Source organism: Macrotis lagotis, chromosome 8, assembly GCF_037893015.1.
Source record: "Macrotis lagotis isolate mMagLag1 chromosome 8, bilby.v1.9.chrom.fasta, whole genome shotgun sequence".
In the NCBI taxonomy this organism is placed as follows: Eukaryota; Metazoa; Chordata; class Mammalia; order Peramelemorphia; family Peramelidae; genus Macrotis; species Macrotis lagotis.
This window is the reverse complement of record NC_133665.1, coordinates 182,655,829-182,671,916: the sequence shown is the minus strand read 5'-3', so window position 1 is coordinate 182,671,916 and position 16,088 is coordinate 182,655,829. Positions and strand designations below refer to the sequence as shown.

At 46.2% G+C, this 16,088-nt stretch overlaps 1 protein-coding gene across 2 annotated transcripts in view; it reads left to right on the top strand.

The window, feature by feature from the left end:
* Positions 1–15,867, top strand: part of LOC141496603 (sodium channel protein type 5 subunit alpha) — a 129,349-nt gene extending 113,482 nt beyond the window's left edge. For both annotated transcript variants that reach the window (XM_074199102.1, XM_074199103.1), the window contains exons 21-26: positions 1,547–1,828; positions 4,727–4,780; positions 6,014–6,151; positions 9,088–9,192; positions 10,081–10,351; positions 11,744–15,867. In XM_074199102.1, coding sequence (XP_074055203.1) covers positions 1,547–1,828; positions 4,727–4,780; positions 6,014–6,151; positions 9,088–9,192; positions 10,081–10,351; positions 11,744–12,978 — 2,085 coding nt within the window. In that variant the 3' untranslated portion in view covers positions 12,979–15,867. The remainder of the gene's footprint in view (positions 1–1,546; positions 1,829–4,726; positions 4,781–6,013; positions 6,152–9,087; positions 9,193–10,080; positions 10,352–11,743) is intronic.
* The last annotated feature ends 221 nt before the right edge of the window (positions 15,868–16,088 follow it).

The following is a 16,088-nucleotide window of genomic DNA, read 5'->3' as shown; positions in this document are numbered from 1 at the left end:
CAAGCAGCTGTGAGACCAGTGATGGCACATCAGAAAGAACTGAGTCAATGTTTTTTCATTCATTCATTCTCCTTTTATCACTTCAGACTATCTAAGAACTCTTGCACATATGCAGCTCTAGAAAATTTGATTGGAACATGTCTGGCCTAGAGTGTAGAAGTTTTATCTTCCTTTGGATGACTGAGTCAGGATCCAAAATAAAAAAAAAACTCTGATAAGTCAATACATTGGGATGAATTTAATAAGATGAAGTTAGGAAAAAATGAGAGTCAGCTGACATAGTGGACCCTGAATGGAAGTCCTGAGGCTCTGAGTCCAAGGATGATTTTGCACATCCCAGCTGCGTAACCCTTGACATGTCACTTCTCAGGATTCTGGACAACTTTCTTAGAGAAAAGAAAAGCTGCTGATCTGTATTGGTAAAATAATTTTCCTTATGAGGAGTCCTCCCTACTAATGCAATCAGATACAGACTAAAGAGAAAAGTAAAACCTTTCACAAGAGTTCAAAAAGTCAACTTCATGAGAATAAAATCGAAAACAAGACTTATAGTTTTCTGAAAAAGATCTAGAGTCCTTAATGGACCACAAGTTCAACTTAAGTCAAGAGTGTAATATGGCACTAGTGCCCTCTTGAGTTGCATTTAGACAGACATGGTTTCCAGGGAAATGAGAATCCCTGTCTTCTGCTCAGGTCAGACCACAACCAAAGTATTGAATTTAGTTCTGGGCTACACAGTTTAAGAACTTAGATCTAAGTTTCCAGAAAGTTCAAACAAAAGACATATAAAGATAGTCTGAAGGAAGTGGAGATTTTTAGCCTGGGGTAGAGAGGACTCAGGAGCCACAGAATGGCCCTCTCCAAGTATCTGAAGGACTCCTCATTCAGAAGACCTAAATTTGATCCATTTGATCCCCAGAGCTGGGCTGGGAGCAGATCATAGTCCTAAAGAAACAGATTTAGGCAATGTGCCAGGAGCCAATTCCTAATAATTAGCAATCCTCCCTGACACAGAGGAATGGACTGCTTTGGGGGTAATAGATTTCTCTCGATTAGAGATTTCTGAGCAAGGGCCGAGCATTTTGTAGAGGAAATGTTTTTTCAGGTAGTGTATATTTGAGATTAGATGCCCCTTGAATCTAATGGGTTCTCTTGCATCTCTCAATTGTTGTTTTGTAATTCTCCTAGAGTGTGGGGGGGAGAATATTTCTTCCCTAGAGCTCAGAGAGGATACCTTATCCCCAGGGTTTAGATGAGGTAGTTCTTCCCCGGGTAGGACATTTCTCTCCAGAGTATCTTGGTTGGGACATTTCCTCTTAGAATTTGAGGGAACTTATGCTTCCTAATCACTCTTCCACCTTCCTACCCCCAGTAGAGAATCAAGGTCCTACAAGAAAAAGGGAGTCTCCCATCCCATATTGTTCCCATTGAATCATTTGGGGGGATTTCCCAGTTAGTCCATATAACAAGATCTCTAATTGTTCTCAAGGAAGTTACTTCCAGAAGATGTTTCAAGTAATCAGGGCTTGTGTTTGTCCCACTCAAGGTTGTGGTTAATGCCCTGGTTGGTGCCATCCCTTCCATCATGAATGTCCTGCTCGTCTGCCTCATCTTTTGGCTCATCTTCAGCATCATGGGGGTGAATCTCTTTGCTGGAAAGTTTGGAAGGTGTATCAACCAAACAGAGGGAGACCTGCCCTTGAACTACACTTTTGTGAACAACAAAAGTGAGTGTGAGCTGTACAACATTACTGGGGAACTGCACTGGATCAAAGTGAAAGTCAACTTTGACAACGTTGGAGCTGGTTACTTGGCCCTTCTGCAAGTGGTGAGTCTCACAGATGAAGGACTTCCATCTCCTACACTGAAATAGGGTTTCTACATTTAAATCAGCTCTACCAATCATATTGTGGGGGTCCTTTGCCTGAGAGGGAGAACAGGCTGGAGAGGGATCAAAGATTACTCTAGCAATATGGGGCTCAAGGACCATGGCAGGTTCAGCACAGAGAGGGCTCAGGTTCCTCAGGGAGTGTTTCAGCACCTTGGAAAGTTCTCAGGCTTCGACTTCCCTGCCAGTGAACAATTCTAAGTCTCAGACAGATTGAAAGAGGTATCCAAGACAATTGCTGGGCCAGGAACCATCAGTCAGTCAACCCAACGACTAGTCTCCACCAAACAGGATGTCTGTCTTGGTGTTATAAGTGTAGTCCAAAGCGCAGACACTGGTTCACATCTAGAACAATGAGTATACTGAGGAAGCTGTTGATTCTTCCTATTGTGAAGGATAACCATTTGTTAGTTTGAATGAAGCCCTTTGTTCTCACACTAATCTGAAACCTCTATAAGGCTAAGGCAACACTACAGGGAGAAATGGGAAACCCCAAAGAAAGAATGGGTGGCATAGGGAGCATAGGAGCATAGGTCCACAGCAGAGGAGAGAGAATATTATGGGCATCATAGAGAGAAGAGGTGATTGAGCACTAGGGTTTTCTTAAATGGTATCACTGTGCTTTCCATACATGCACTCCAAGACGCCTATCTTGGTAGGCAAAGCACTGTATATGATATCAGAAACCCCTGCCATGGATATCAGTTCCTCAAGGCTGGGACTGATCTACTGTTGCCCTTGCATTCCCCCATAGTAGTAAAAATGCCTGGGATAGAACAGTCATCCAGTACTTCTGGTGAATTAAATTGGATGACTATGACCTTGGATGGAATACTTCCTCTCTCTGAGCCTCAATCTGTTCATCTTTCAAATGGGAATGATAACCTTTCCCCTATCTATGTCTAGGCTCTGGAGAGATGCCCATGTAAGAACGGAGGGAAAATATTTAAGAGTTAAAGAAATGGAAGCTAGATCTGACACTTTTTAAATTTTTAAAGTTTTTCTCTGTTATCTCTTCTATCTTCATATCACCAAGATCAAAAGGTTTTTTTGGATCCACATTTGATCAAAAATGGCATCCTCAGGACAGGGATGTTATTCATCTGAGATTATTTGTTCATTCATTCATTCAGTGTATATTTGGGACTACGTTGGCTGTCAGAGAAGGTAACAGGTTTGAGAGGACAGGATCCCCCTCCTCCCAGAGTTTACAGTCAAGTAAGAAATCAAAATGAAAATCAATAAGGGTTAGTTTATGAAGGGTTATCATAGGAAGGAGGGCTCAGACCTGTTCTGTATTGTGTTTTGTTGGGCAATAGGGTTAAGTGACTTGCCTGAGGTCACACAGCTAGGTAATTAGTAAGTGTCTGAGGTCAAATTTGAACCCAGGTCCTCCTGACTCCAGGGTGGGTGCTCTATCCATTGTGCCACCTAGCTGCCCCCATCTCTAAGACCTCTTCTGACCAAGCCAGGAACATTGGTTTGGAAGAGACAGGTTTAAGTTGAATGTGAGAGGAAACTCACTAAAGATGAGAACCATCCACCAAGTGCTGTGGGCTACCTTTGAAGATACCAGGAGTCAAGCAGTCCTGAGTCCAAATTCAGGCACAGAAACTCTGGAGTTGTATGACTGGGCCAGTCACTTTGCCCCTGTTTGCCTCCATTTCCCTAACTGTAAAATGAAGATAATAATCACATCAGCCTCCTAGACTTGTGAGGATCAAATGAGGTAATATTTGTAAAGTGATCTGTAAACTTTCAGGGCTATATAAATATTGCCCACCACTACCACCATCATCATTATTTGGGGGGGAGTTTCCCATCACAGGACCTATTCCAGAGGAGGCTGGGTGAGCACTAATTAGCAGATACATTGTAGAAGAGAACAGACAACCTCTTCAGAAACTCAGAGTTCCTATGATCCTCGTCCTTTCTCCTCATTTTTCAAAAGAGCTCCCAAAGATCTTCCCAAGAATTTTCTAAGGACCCACTGTGTGCCCTCAAAGACCTTCCCAAGCATTTAATGGCCTACCAAATATGCCCCAAAGACTTTCCAAGCTTCTGTTAAGGACCTACTATGTGCCCCCCAGACCTTCCAACGCATTTATTAAGGACCCACTATGTGCCCCAAAACCTTCCCAAGCATTCAGTGACCTTTCATGTGCCCCCAAAGATTGTTCCAAGAATTTATTAAGGACCCACTGTGTACCCCAAAGACCTTCCCAAGCATTCAATGACCTTTTGTGTGCCCCCAAAGACTTCTCCAAGCATTTGTTATGGACCTATTGCATAACCCCAAAGACTTTTCCAAGGATTTATTAAGAACCTACTGTGTACCCACCAAAGCTCTTCCCAAGAATTCAGTGACCTACTATGTACACCCCAAGACCTTCCCAACATTTATTAAGGACCTACGGTGTGTACTGGACTAAATGTGAGGGATACAAAGAAAGGCAAGAGCAAAGTGTAACCCCTACACTCAAGGAGTTCTCAGCTCACTCAAATCAGAAAAGTTAGCTCCAGACCTCCCCAGTCCTTCTCCAGCAACCATTCTATAGATTCTTCCTTGATGACTATTGCTCTACTCTCTTTTAAAAGTAGCTTTCTTGGGGTGGCTAGATGGCACAGTGGATAGAGCACCAGCCCTGCAGTCAGGAGGACCTGAGTTCAAATCTGGCCTCAGACATTTAATAATTACCTAGCTGTGTGGCCTTAGGCAAGTCACTCAACCCCATTGCCTTGCAAAAACCAAGAAAAACAAAGTAGCTTTCTTTTTCTTAAGTCAGGGATCGAGATGCAAGCCTCATCCTTGTCTTTAACCAGATCTTTTCCTTCCAGGCAACATTTAAAGGCTGGATGGACATCATGTATGCTGCTGTGGATTCTAGGGGGGTAAGTCAATCAAGTGAATCCCTGTTGGGTTCCATTGGTCATCTGAGCCAGGGACTGTGGTCCAGGAGGATGGGGGCCCACAGAATCAAACTCTTCAGCAGCTAAAACCTGGCCATGCTCAAAAGAGACCACTGTGCTCTCCTCTCTGCCATGTACTTCCTCTGGTCATTGGGAATATCTCAAGAGACACTCAAAGAAAATGCATTTTCAGTTACTTGAATCTTAAAAAGAAACTTGTCCCAGTCCCAAATGAGAAAGAAAAGAAATAATAGATACAGAATCTTCCCAAATCATCTCCACAACTCCAAGTAACCATTCTGGCTGTCAATCATTCAACCAGCATTTATTAAGTACCTACTGTATGTCAGGTCATGTCCTGAGCACCAGGGATTCAAAGACAAAGGCTGAAACAATTGGCCCTCCTCACCAAAATCTCAGTTGTTCAAGACAGAGATGTCAACAGTTTCCTTAGATGCTGTCTTCTTTAATTCAACAACATCTCTATATTACCTTTGATCCTAAAGGCCTCTGATGTTCATGAGGGGTTCTTATAGCTCTCCCACTGTCTCCATCTTAGCCTTCATCTTCATTTCCATTTCTATCTCCCTTTCTGTCTCAGTTCTCCCAAAATTGCCCTCAGCCCACTCAAACTTATGCCACACTCCCCAGGACAAATCCCCCCCCTTCCCTACCCCACCCTTCAGCCTCCTTCATTCTTCCACCATGCATTGATTAAATACCTACCATGTGACACAGATACAAAGACAAAAACAAATCATTTTAAAAAAAATTTAAATCATTTGATTTTCAGAGAGCAGGGGAAACCATACATTGGCACATAAGTAAATCCAAAATCTTTACAAAGTAGAGTAATTTCAGGAGAGGTACCAGCAGCTTTGGGGCTCATTTAGGAGATGACACCATCTGAGTTTTGAAGGAAGCCAGAAATTCTGAAAGGCAGAAGTGAGGAGGAGATATTTTCCATATATGGTGGCCAGCCAAAGCAAAGGTTTGGAAGTGGGAGGTGAGATGTTGAATGTCTTGTGACCCAGGTCCCAAACAGCCCTGCTGTCAGCCCTCTGAAGGAGAATGCTCTCACTCTCTGACCTCACACCTCCACTCCTGGGTGCACCCTCGACTTCCCACCCATCAGGGTCAGATGCCCAGGTCCTCCTGTTGCTGCTCTGTGGTCAGCTGCCCCTTGCCTTTGTCTGCTTTCTCTCTCTCTCACAGTGTGAAGAACAGCCTCAGTGGGAATACAACCTCTACATGTATCTCTACTTTGTGATTTTCATCATCTTTGGATCTTTCTTCACCCTGAACCTCTTTATTGGTGTTATCATTGACAACTTCAACCAACAAAAGAAAAAGATACGTAGAGAGCGGGTTCTGCAGAGCTGGGCATGGGGGTGCTGGGGTAGCATTGGGGCCAGGGCCAGGGCCAGGGCCGGGGGCAGGTACTCTCCCAAGATGCAGCCTTTCTGCCTCCCACTCATGTTTGCTTTCATTTGTTAAGAGAGAAATTCCCCTTCCTTGGGTTACTTAACTGCTCTGGGTCTCAGTTTCCTCATATGTAAACTGAGGGAGTTGAACTCAATGGTTCTTCTGTCTCTATATCTATAATGCTATGACTTCTGATGTAACCAATCAATCAACATGAACATTTTTTAAGTGTTTACTGTGTGCCAGACAGTTGTAGAAATACCGAGAAAAGGGCAAAGTAGTGCCTGCCCTCAAGGAGCTTACAATCTATAAGGAGATAAAACTGAAGGTTGAACCAGCTTTCATAGGATGGCCTGAAGTCCCAAGAAGGAATTCTTGAGTCCAGGAACAAAACAGGACCCTTAGAGTCCAGGGAAGCTGCATTGGGGAAATACAGTGACGTCTGGGCCCAATGGGACACAGTGAGGGCCTCACCTATCAAGAGAGAAAGAGAGAGAGAGAGAGAGAGAGAGAGAGAGAGAGAGAGAGAGAGAGAGAGAGACCTAGGATCCTGAAAATGATATTCACCTGAGTTTTCCTTAGATTACATCATCTAGACCAGTTTTAAGTGTCCTTGACAAAGGTTCACCTAGTCTGTACCTAACTTTGTAAAACACCCCTCCCCCTTAGGTTGTACACAATTGTATTATATTGTAAGTTTCTTGAGGGTAGGAGCTGTTTTGCCTCTTGGTTTTCCAGCAATTCTTGTGGTGATTGATTGATGGAACTGTATAGACAGAGTTCTCCAGTCCATCTAGAGCAGTAGGCTGCTAGGAAAACCAAGGGCACATAAGCAAAATGGGGAGAAGGGCCAGGTTCTACCCATCTATACATCATTAAAAGGCTGGTCAGTGATCATTTAGAAAGAGAAGCAGTCACTAATAGCAACGGCAAGCTCACCAAGGACGGGTCAAACCAGAATCATTTCCACTTGCTGACAGGGTTATTAGGCATGTGAAGACAAGGCAAGAATCAGTTGATAGGTGCTTTCTCCATACAAGGGACTGTGCTAAGCACAGGGAATGCAAATCCAAGTATTAAGATGACAAGCTTTGCCCCTTCCCCCAAGGAGCTTCTCTTCTAATGGTGAAAAGCCAACACATAAGAGGGCTCTGGAAAGTTCTGGTAGGGAGGAGAGGGGAGAAAGTGCACCATGATTTCAGCCAAGAATTTGACAGGGTCCTTCATGATAGCCTGAGAGGCTGGTCAAGATGAAGAGAGATGGTCTCAAAAGCAATAGAATTAGATGGATTTGGAGTTGCTTGAATAACCGAACCCAGAGAGTGGTGATGAAGAAGCTAATTTCAGGAAGTTAAGGAGTGCTGGAAGACCTTCAAGTGTTGGAGGCCACCAGAAAGGATTTGATTTGTGGGCCAGAACCAGGAGTGGCAGAGAAGCAGATGGAGACATTGAGGGCTGAAAGGGACCCCCAAGGTCATCAAGACGAGTCTCTTCATTTTATAGATAAGAAAAACCGAAGCTTATAGAGATTCAGGAATTCAGAATCAAAGTGTCTAAGGGAGGATTAGAAACCAAGTTGTCTTGACTCCCAGGTCCAAAGCTCTACCCCCTATGCAATATCGAGAGAAAACTTCCTAAGAATCAGAGTTGCCCAAAATAGGGTTAGACAGCAATGATGGGTTACGAGTTACCTGTCAGTGAAGGTGTGTGAGCTAAGTCTGAGTGATCTTTTGTCAGGGAAGTTATTGGGGAAATTCCAATTAAATTATGGAGTGTACTCCAAGGAAATCTCTGAGTGGGAAGGTATCTCCAGGCCCCCAAACCAGCCCCCTGCTCCAGGACACTTGACAAATGGCCATCCAGCCTCCTCTAGAAGACCAGGAGATGACCAGATTACTTGAGTCCTTGGTGACTAAGGATCATCATGTCCCCTTCCCTGGGTATTCTCATCCCCTCAGGAAGATTTCCTGTTTCCACACAATTCTGGATGCAAGGCTCACCAGGTTTCATCCCTGCCAGGTGATTCCTAATGTGAACATAGTATTCCAAAGGGGGTCGACCTGGAGCTGAGGACAGAGATTGAGAGAGAGAGAGAGAGAGAGAGAGAGAGAGAGAGAGAGAGAGAGAGACTGTGATACTGGAAGGGACAGAGGAGGCTGAGGTTGAGGAAGAGAGAGGGACTTCTATAGTTCACACATGCTGTGGCTTTTCCTTAAAAGACCTAGATGATAGAGGTGACCCAGAGCAGTAGCAATGATGCCATCCAGAACTTTATGGGTGATAAATCCATCACCTGAGGCATCTGGGAGGAAGAAAGGGTAGTTCCTTGTCCTCATTTTACACATGAAGAAGCAAAAATCTAGCAAAGTGAAAACACTTGTCTGAAGCCACACAGTGAACTCCTACCAGAGCCTGGACTGAGCCCAAGGATACTTTCAGATTATCAGCATAAATTCCTTGATCCTCCTTCCTTGAACTTCAAAGCAAGGAGCTAATCACCTAGGAACCCGGGGCTTTGGAACAAACCCCATCCCTTGTATCCTCTAAGCTCAAGCAAATCACTTAACTTCTATGGGCTTCAGTTTCTTCGACTGTAAAAGAAGGGAGCTGGACCAGATGATCTCAAGTTCTTTTCCAGTTTCAGATCTATGTTCCCCAATCCTGACTGCTAGTGTGGCCTCTTAAGTGACCTGAATAATCATTTCCTCCAATGTACCTGGGTTCCATCTTGATTCTGGTTGAATTCATATGTTCTAGTACTCCCTGCTGTCTGGGAAGAGGGACCACAATTGTCAGGGGGCAGGAACCCCACAAATGTTTGTTCAGAACACAAAAAATTAATGGGAATGTTTCTTTCTCTGCACTTAGGGGGTCAAGACATCTTCATGACAGAGGAACAGAAGAAGTATTACAATGCAATGAAAAAGCTTGGGTCCAAGAAGCCCCAGAAACCAATCCCACGGCCCCTGGTAAGATTCAGAGAGATTCAAAACAAAGTGTGCATCATCTTTGCCCTAGAGCGTTCTGGCCTTTAGTGGGGCTCCAACTAAAGATGAATATACCATCTCTCTGCCTTTTGCCCCTAAATCCCTAAAAAATGGATGGGTAGATGGTTGGTTGGATGGATGGATGGATGGATGGATGGATGGATGGATGGATTTATGGATGGATGGTTCAATGAATGAATAGATGGATAAATAGATGATATATTTATTAAATGCATACAATGTACAAAGTTCTGGAATAATTTCTGAGGATACAAAGAAAGGCAAAATCACCATCCTGCCCTCCAGTGGCTTACATTCTAATGGAGAGGTGGCATGCAAATGACTGTTATGTACATACTATCTATAATATGAATAGAAGGAAGGCACCATTAATAAGGAGAAGTAAAAACGGTCTCCTGAAGCATTTGAGCTAATTTTGGAGTTTTTAGAGAGCAGAGAAATGTTTTCTTTGTATCCCAGGTTGTAACCCAATGTCTGGCATATCCTAGGTGTTTAATAGATGCTTATGCATGAAAAGTGGCATAGGTTATCTTGGGAGTCATGTTTCCATCTTAGACAAGCTCTCCACACAAACACTAAGTGACCATCAGATTTGCTTCAGAGGGGATTCTTAGTCAGATAAGAACTGGACAACATGACCTTGGAGTTCTCATCCAGTTCAAAGTCTATGACTGGGATTCCTGAGAGTCCCCGCATCTTTCTTCCTTTCTCTTATGTATCTGCATCCTCATTGAGGGCCCTGTATATCCCAGCAGTGACTGGGTCCACCAGCCATCTGTGGCCTTGTCTTCTGCCTGTTCTGCCCCACCCCATAGTGCTTCCTAACTGTGGCCTCTCCCCTTGTAACAGAACAAATACCAGGGTTTCATCTTTGACATCGTCACCAAGCAGGCCTTCGATGTCACCATCATGTTCCTCATCTGCCTGAACATGGTAACTATGATGGTGGAGACAGATGACCAGAGTCCAGAGAAGATCAGCATTCTGGCCAAGATCAACCTGCTGTTCGTGGGCATATTCACAGGCGAGTGTGTCATCAAGGTCATTGCCCTGCGCCACTACTACTTCACCAACAGCTGGAACATCTTTGACTTTGTAGTTGTGATCCTTTCCATCGCGGGTAAGTGCCTGGCCCTCCAGGGCACAATGGGTGGGGCACCATAGGAAGGGGTCAGAGGGATCAGGGTTTGAGGTCTTCCCCAGACACTTCATAGATGTGCTTAGGCCTATGAATGCACTATTTACTGCATTGATCAAATGACCCAACAGATAGCCCTAATACAAAGAAGCTGTCTCTGAAGACCTAGAAGAGGGGAGAGTTCTTCTGTACTGACAGAGAGTGGGGATCAGGAGAAACCTTCACCCAAATTGGCTTTGAAGGATGGGTCCCATTTTCAGAAGCAGAGATGGAGGAGGGAGAACACTCCAGATAGTCAAATCAAGCCAAAGCATTTGGAGAAAGGTGAATCCTCCAGCTTGGCTGAAGTATGTTCCGAGTTATAGACATGGAAATGATCTTAAAAGTCATTGCATCCAAGAACTTAAGGAAACTTTTGAAGCCACATAGTCCCTCTCTCCTTTTATGGAAGAATAAGTTCCAGGAAGGCTGACTTGTCCCAAGTAACACAGGGACAAATCTTGCCAGATTTGAACTCAGCTCCTCTGACTTCAGAGTCAGTTCCACTGTGTTGCATGCTTTCCCTAGAAGTTTCCTAGGAAATAAGAGCAGAAGCTTAGGTTGAGGCCAGAATATGGAGTATTTTCTTTCCCTGCTCACAAACAAAATCCTCCAGTTCTAGTAATATGAAGAATAGGGCAGAAGTTAATGAAGCAAGAACTAAGAAGTCACAAATTTCAAAGTTCCAAGGCCAAATACAACAGACAGAAAGAAACAGGCTGACGAGGGACCCCTTGGAAGAGGGGCACTTAACTCATTAGTACCTGGATGATCCTGTGCCAGAATCACAGGGTTGGTACCTCAGGAACCACTGAGTTAAACAAGTATCCCCTCTACAACCTGACAAACTGACAGAAGTACTCTTTGCCTGGAGCAGAGAGTCTATAGGTATGGGTCTTTGGAGGGACAGTTATGATGGGGAATGTGCCAAGGCCATGATCTGGTGGATCACCACACTCTGAGACTTGGGTGGAAGGGTCAAAGACACCAGGAAAGCTTAGAAGGAATGCAGCAGAGGTAAGGGTTTGTTTACTCTGAGCAGCTTACTGTGTCATAATGCTGTAATCTTGGACACCTGGCTTGCAGGTCCTACTCTGCCCTTGCTCCCTGACTTTGGGCATTTCATCTTAATCCTTTAATCCTCATGATCCCAATTCTAAAAGGATGGCACTGATCCTAGACCCCACTCGCAAGGGATTCAGAAAGAATGACTGAGATGGGGATTATGAAGTATTTTGGAAAGGATGCGGCTTTGGGCAGATGTGGGGGAACATCCTGTCTGAGGTCTGGGTCACACAAGCAGTAACTTCCTCTCCCCTATTTTGTTTTGTTCAGGAACTGTACTCTCGGACATCATTCAGAAGTACTTTTTTTCCCCAACGCTCTTCAGAGTCATCCGCCTGGCCCGGATCGGCCGCATCCTCCGGCTGATCCGAGGGGCCAAGGGAATTCGTACACTGCTCTTTGCCCTCATGATGTCCCTCCCTGCCCTCTTCAACATCGGCCTGCTGCTCTTCCTGGTCATGTTCATCTACTCCATCTTCGGCATGGCCAACTTCGCCTACGTGAAGTGGGAGGCCGGGATCGATGACATGTTCAACTTCCAGACGTTCGCCAACAGCATGCTCTGCCTCTTCCAGATCACCACGTCTGCCGGCTGGGACGGGCTCCTCAGCCCCATCCTCAACACCGGACCCCCATATTGTGATCCCAATTTGCCTAACACCAACAACTCCCGGGGGAACTGTGGGAGTCCAGCTGTAGGAATCCTTTTCTTTGTCACCTATATCATTATCTCCTTCCTCATAGTGGTTAATATGTACATCGCCATCATCCTTGAGAACTTTAGTGTGGCCACTGAGGAGAGCACAGAACCACTAAGTGAGGATGATTTTGACATGTTCTATGAGATCTGGGAGAAATTTGACCCAGAGGCCACTCAGTTCATCGAGTACGCAGCCCTGTCGGACTTTGCAGATGCCTTGTCTGACCCTCTGCGCATTGCCAAGCCCAACCAGATCAGCCTCATTAACATGGACTTGCCCATGGTCAGTGGAGACCGCATTCACTGCATGGACATCCTCTTTGCCTTCACCAAGCGGGTCCTAGGAGAGTCTGGGGAGATGGATGCCCTGAAGATACAGATGGAAGAGAAGTTCATGGCAGCCAACCCCTCTAAGATCTCCTATGAGCCCATCACCACCACACTCCGGCGCAAGCATGAGGAGGTGTCTGCCATTATCATCCAGCGGGCATTCCGAAGACACCTGCTGCAGAGGTCCGTGAAGCATGCCTCCTTCCTCTACCGGCAGCAGACCAGTGATGGGACCCTCTCTGGAGATGATGCCCCTGAGCAGGAGGGCCTCATTGCCTACAAGATGAATGAGAACTTCTCCCAACGCTTGGGCCCGTCAGACTCTGTCTCCTCCACATCCCTCCCACCATCCTATGACAGTGTCACCAGAGCCACAAGTGACAACATCCAGGCTCGAATGTCTGAGTACAGCCAGACCGATGACTTTGTGGACTATCCCACATCCCCAGACAGGGACCGGGAGTCCATTGTGTGAGGCCCTCCTTCCCCATATCCCTACCTCCCTGCCCACACTGCTGGGAAAAGGTCAACAGAATCCTCTCCTGCCATGACAATCAATCAAGGCACCTTCTTCCTGAGTGTTTGTGACAAAATCAACTTCTGCGGATTTCCTTCTTGTGGCTCCCAGGGATAGATGCTACCCCTTGACCCTGCTCCCTCAGATCTGCTCCCCAGTGATATGGCTGTGTTAGCACAGGGAGTACTCGGGCAGGGTCAGCCTCACAGGCGGGCTCTCCAGGCATGGGAAGATAGTCTCCTATCTTCAGGGCTGATGCCCATAGGCCACCGCCCAGGCAGAAGCCGCACCTTGGGTTTTGAGAAACCTCTCAACTCTAGCTGCTGTAGCACAATGGGATTCTCTTCCTGTATATGTATGGGCTTTCATAAATTTGTTATATTTGATATTTTTTTACTTTGGCAAATAATGGTCCTCTCCCCCATCCCCTTCCCCTCCTGGAAGTGATGCTAACTGACGCTGTCTCTTCCAGTCTTGGAGTTCAAGTGACTTCTTCCTTCTGAGTTGCCAGACCAAGATGGAAAACTGAAGAAAAGCTCAGTTGGATGGGCCAGGCTCCCCCCAAGGAGAAAGAGAGAGAGAGAGACCCTGGGTATTTCTCTGAGGACCCAACTCCAAGCATCTGCCACCCCAGGGCTGCTCTGTAAAACTACATGGTCAATGACTTGTCTGACAATATGACAGAAAGGTGGACAGAGCAGCAGCCACATCCTGCTTGGGCCTGGGAGGCCCTCAGCAACACTGGTTCTCCTTCTTACCACTAAGAGAGTTCAGTCCAAAGTCACAGGGTGAGGGAGTGGCCCAGCTGGGAGAAGAGGTCCAGGGCCTGTTTTCATTTCTGCAGCTGAGTTGTTGCTTGACCAGGAACAGGCTACCCCCCTGGTCTGGACCTCCTTGTCCCTAGAATGAGCAGGCTGTGTGGGACCATCTCCTACTCGCCCTTCTGCTCTATGATGTCTCTCTTCCTAGCCAGAAGAAGAAGAAGAAGGTGGAACCCCTATTCCTTTATCATCAAAAGTACAAAGGAATTCCTCTATAAGGGGGACTTGGGGAGGTCTTACCTTGGCCTTCAAGAAACAAGCTCTCTGTAGGCACCTCACTCACGTAAGAGTATTAAAAAGAAACAAAACCAAAACACGAAGACAATCACAGACACTTTGGAGGACCCTATTGGCCTCTTCTGCAAGGCTGGCGGGCCATGGGTGGGACTTTAGGGAAGGCAAGATGCTTTCTGGGAGTGAGCATTAGCTGAGGAGCATAGTTCTGGCCAAGCAATGAGGATGGAGGCTTGCACAAGGATTGACTTCACTTGTGTGGCCAAACCATCTTGGAGTCTGGTTCTAAGCACCAGCCTATTTAAGGGGGCTCTTGTTAAAGGGGAGTGGGAGCTGACAGGGCCAGATCCAAGGGGGAGCCAGGATCCTGCTCTGCAGCTACTGCCTTTGGCTACAAGGTCTGGCTTTGTGTGAAAGGGAGGGGGGGGATCCAGGAGTCCTATTGGCTTTAGACCCCCCACACACATCTCTTCCTGAAATGAAACCTCAGACCCCAAGAGAACATAATCAGACACAATGGATTTCAGAGTAGATCAAAGAAAGGACACATTTGGCCATGTTCAAGTTCTCCCTTTGACTCTATGGAAAGCAAAACCCCTCTTTTCCCACCTGTTGAAGCCTCCAGCCTTGGGGCTCAGGAGGTCTGCCCAGAGAATGGGTGCATTACAAGGAAACGGAGTCATTTGCTCTCCATGGGGGGAAATGGAGGTATCAGGGACACCTCGACCCCAAGCCACAGTTGCTTTGGGGTCTTAGCCTGAGTTACTAAGCAAGGCAAACAGAATCCACATTGGGGCTGACAACAAGAGACCCATGGATGAAGGATTTTTCAGGGAAAAACAATATCTTTTTATAATTCTTGAGACCCAATCAAATTCTGACCATGCAGATATAAAACCCCCCACATCTGCATATCCCACTTGTGTTTCTGAACACACACACACACACACACACACACACACACACACACACACACACAATCTAGAGACAAGTGACCTAGATCAGTAACACACCTATGTGGCTTCTACACATCATCTTGATGTAGTCAGGGGAGACTTGGCCCAGAGCCCCTTGGTCTGGGCTGGGTCCTGCAGCCAAATTAGCGTGTGAAGTTGGGCAAGTCACTTTATCTCTCTGTGCCTCAGTTGGACCCACATGAAAATGGGTTTAATGATAACCTACCTCTCACAGGTGTTGACAGAGCGAATGTCTGCAAAGCTTTGGGTGAGCTCGAATGAAAGGCACGACAGGAGTGTAAAGTATTATTTCCCCTCACTTTCTCAAAATGTTTCCACGGCATCCCCCCTGGATCCCCTCCATGCCAGCGTCCTTCTCCAACCCTGGTCCTAGCTCTCCCCATCCCATGAGTTCCTATCTCCTGCTGAATCTAGAGTGAAGCTAGATTTCAACAAGTAATGGCTCCCACTATGTTTCTGAGTGGAAACCTTATTTTTATATCAGTGAATTTTACTCTTCCAATTTTCCCCAATGGGAGAACCATCTTTTTTGTACCCTCGGAGGACACAGCTTGTCCAGGGAGACCCCCCGTGGCTTTGTCTGTGCCTGTGAGGAAGACTCTATGGGGGCACCCTGACTGTGACCTGGGGTTCTCAAGATGGTTTCTCATCCTGGACAGACTGGGGCTGGCCTGGCCTCACAAGGCTGGACCCCACCCTCCCACCAGGGATGCAACGGGTATCTGTCCACAGTCCAGGACAGACAAAACCAGACTACTTAGCTTATCATACTTCTCCTGGCATTTTCATTTCAGAATTGCACAGTGATTGGGGAGTGGGGGGAAGAAGGGGGCGTGGGAGGGAGGGAGGGACAGGAACCGAGTGCCAGATGATGTCTGAACTGAACAAGCACTTGTCACTGAGCTTCATGTAAAAAGAAAGCGAATAAAGACCTATTTTTAAAACAAATCAATAAACAGCTGACATGATCCAACTTGGAGCTCTGTCCTTACTCTGGAGTCACTCACCCCCCCACCCCCCCCAGGGTCTTTAGACC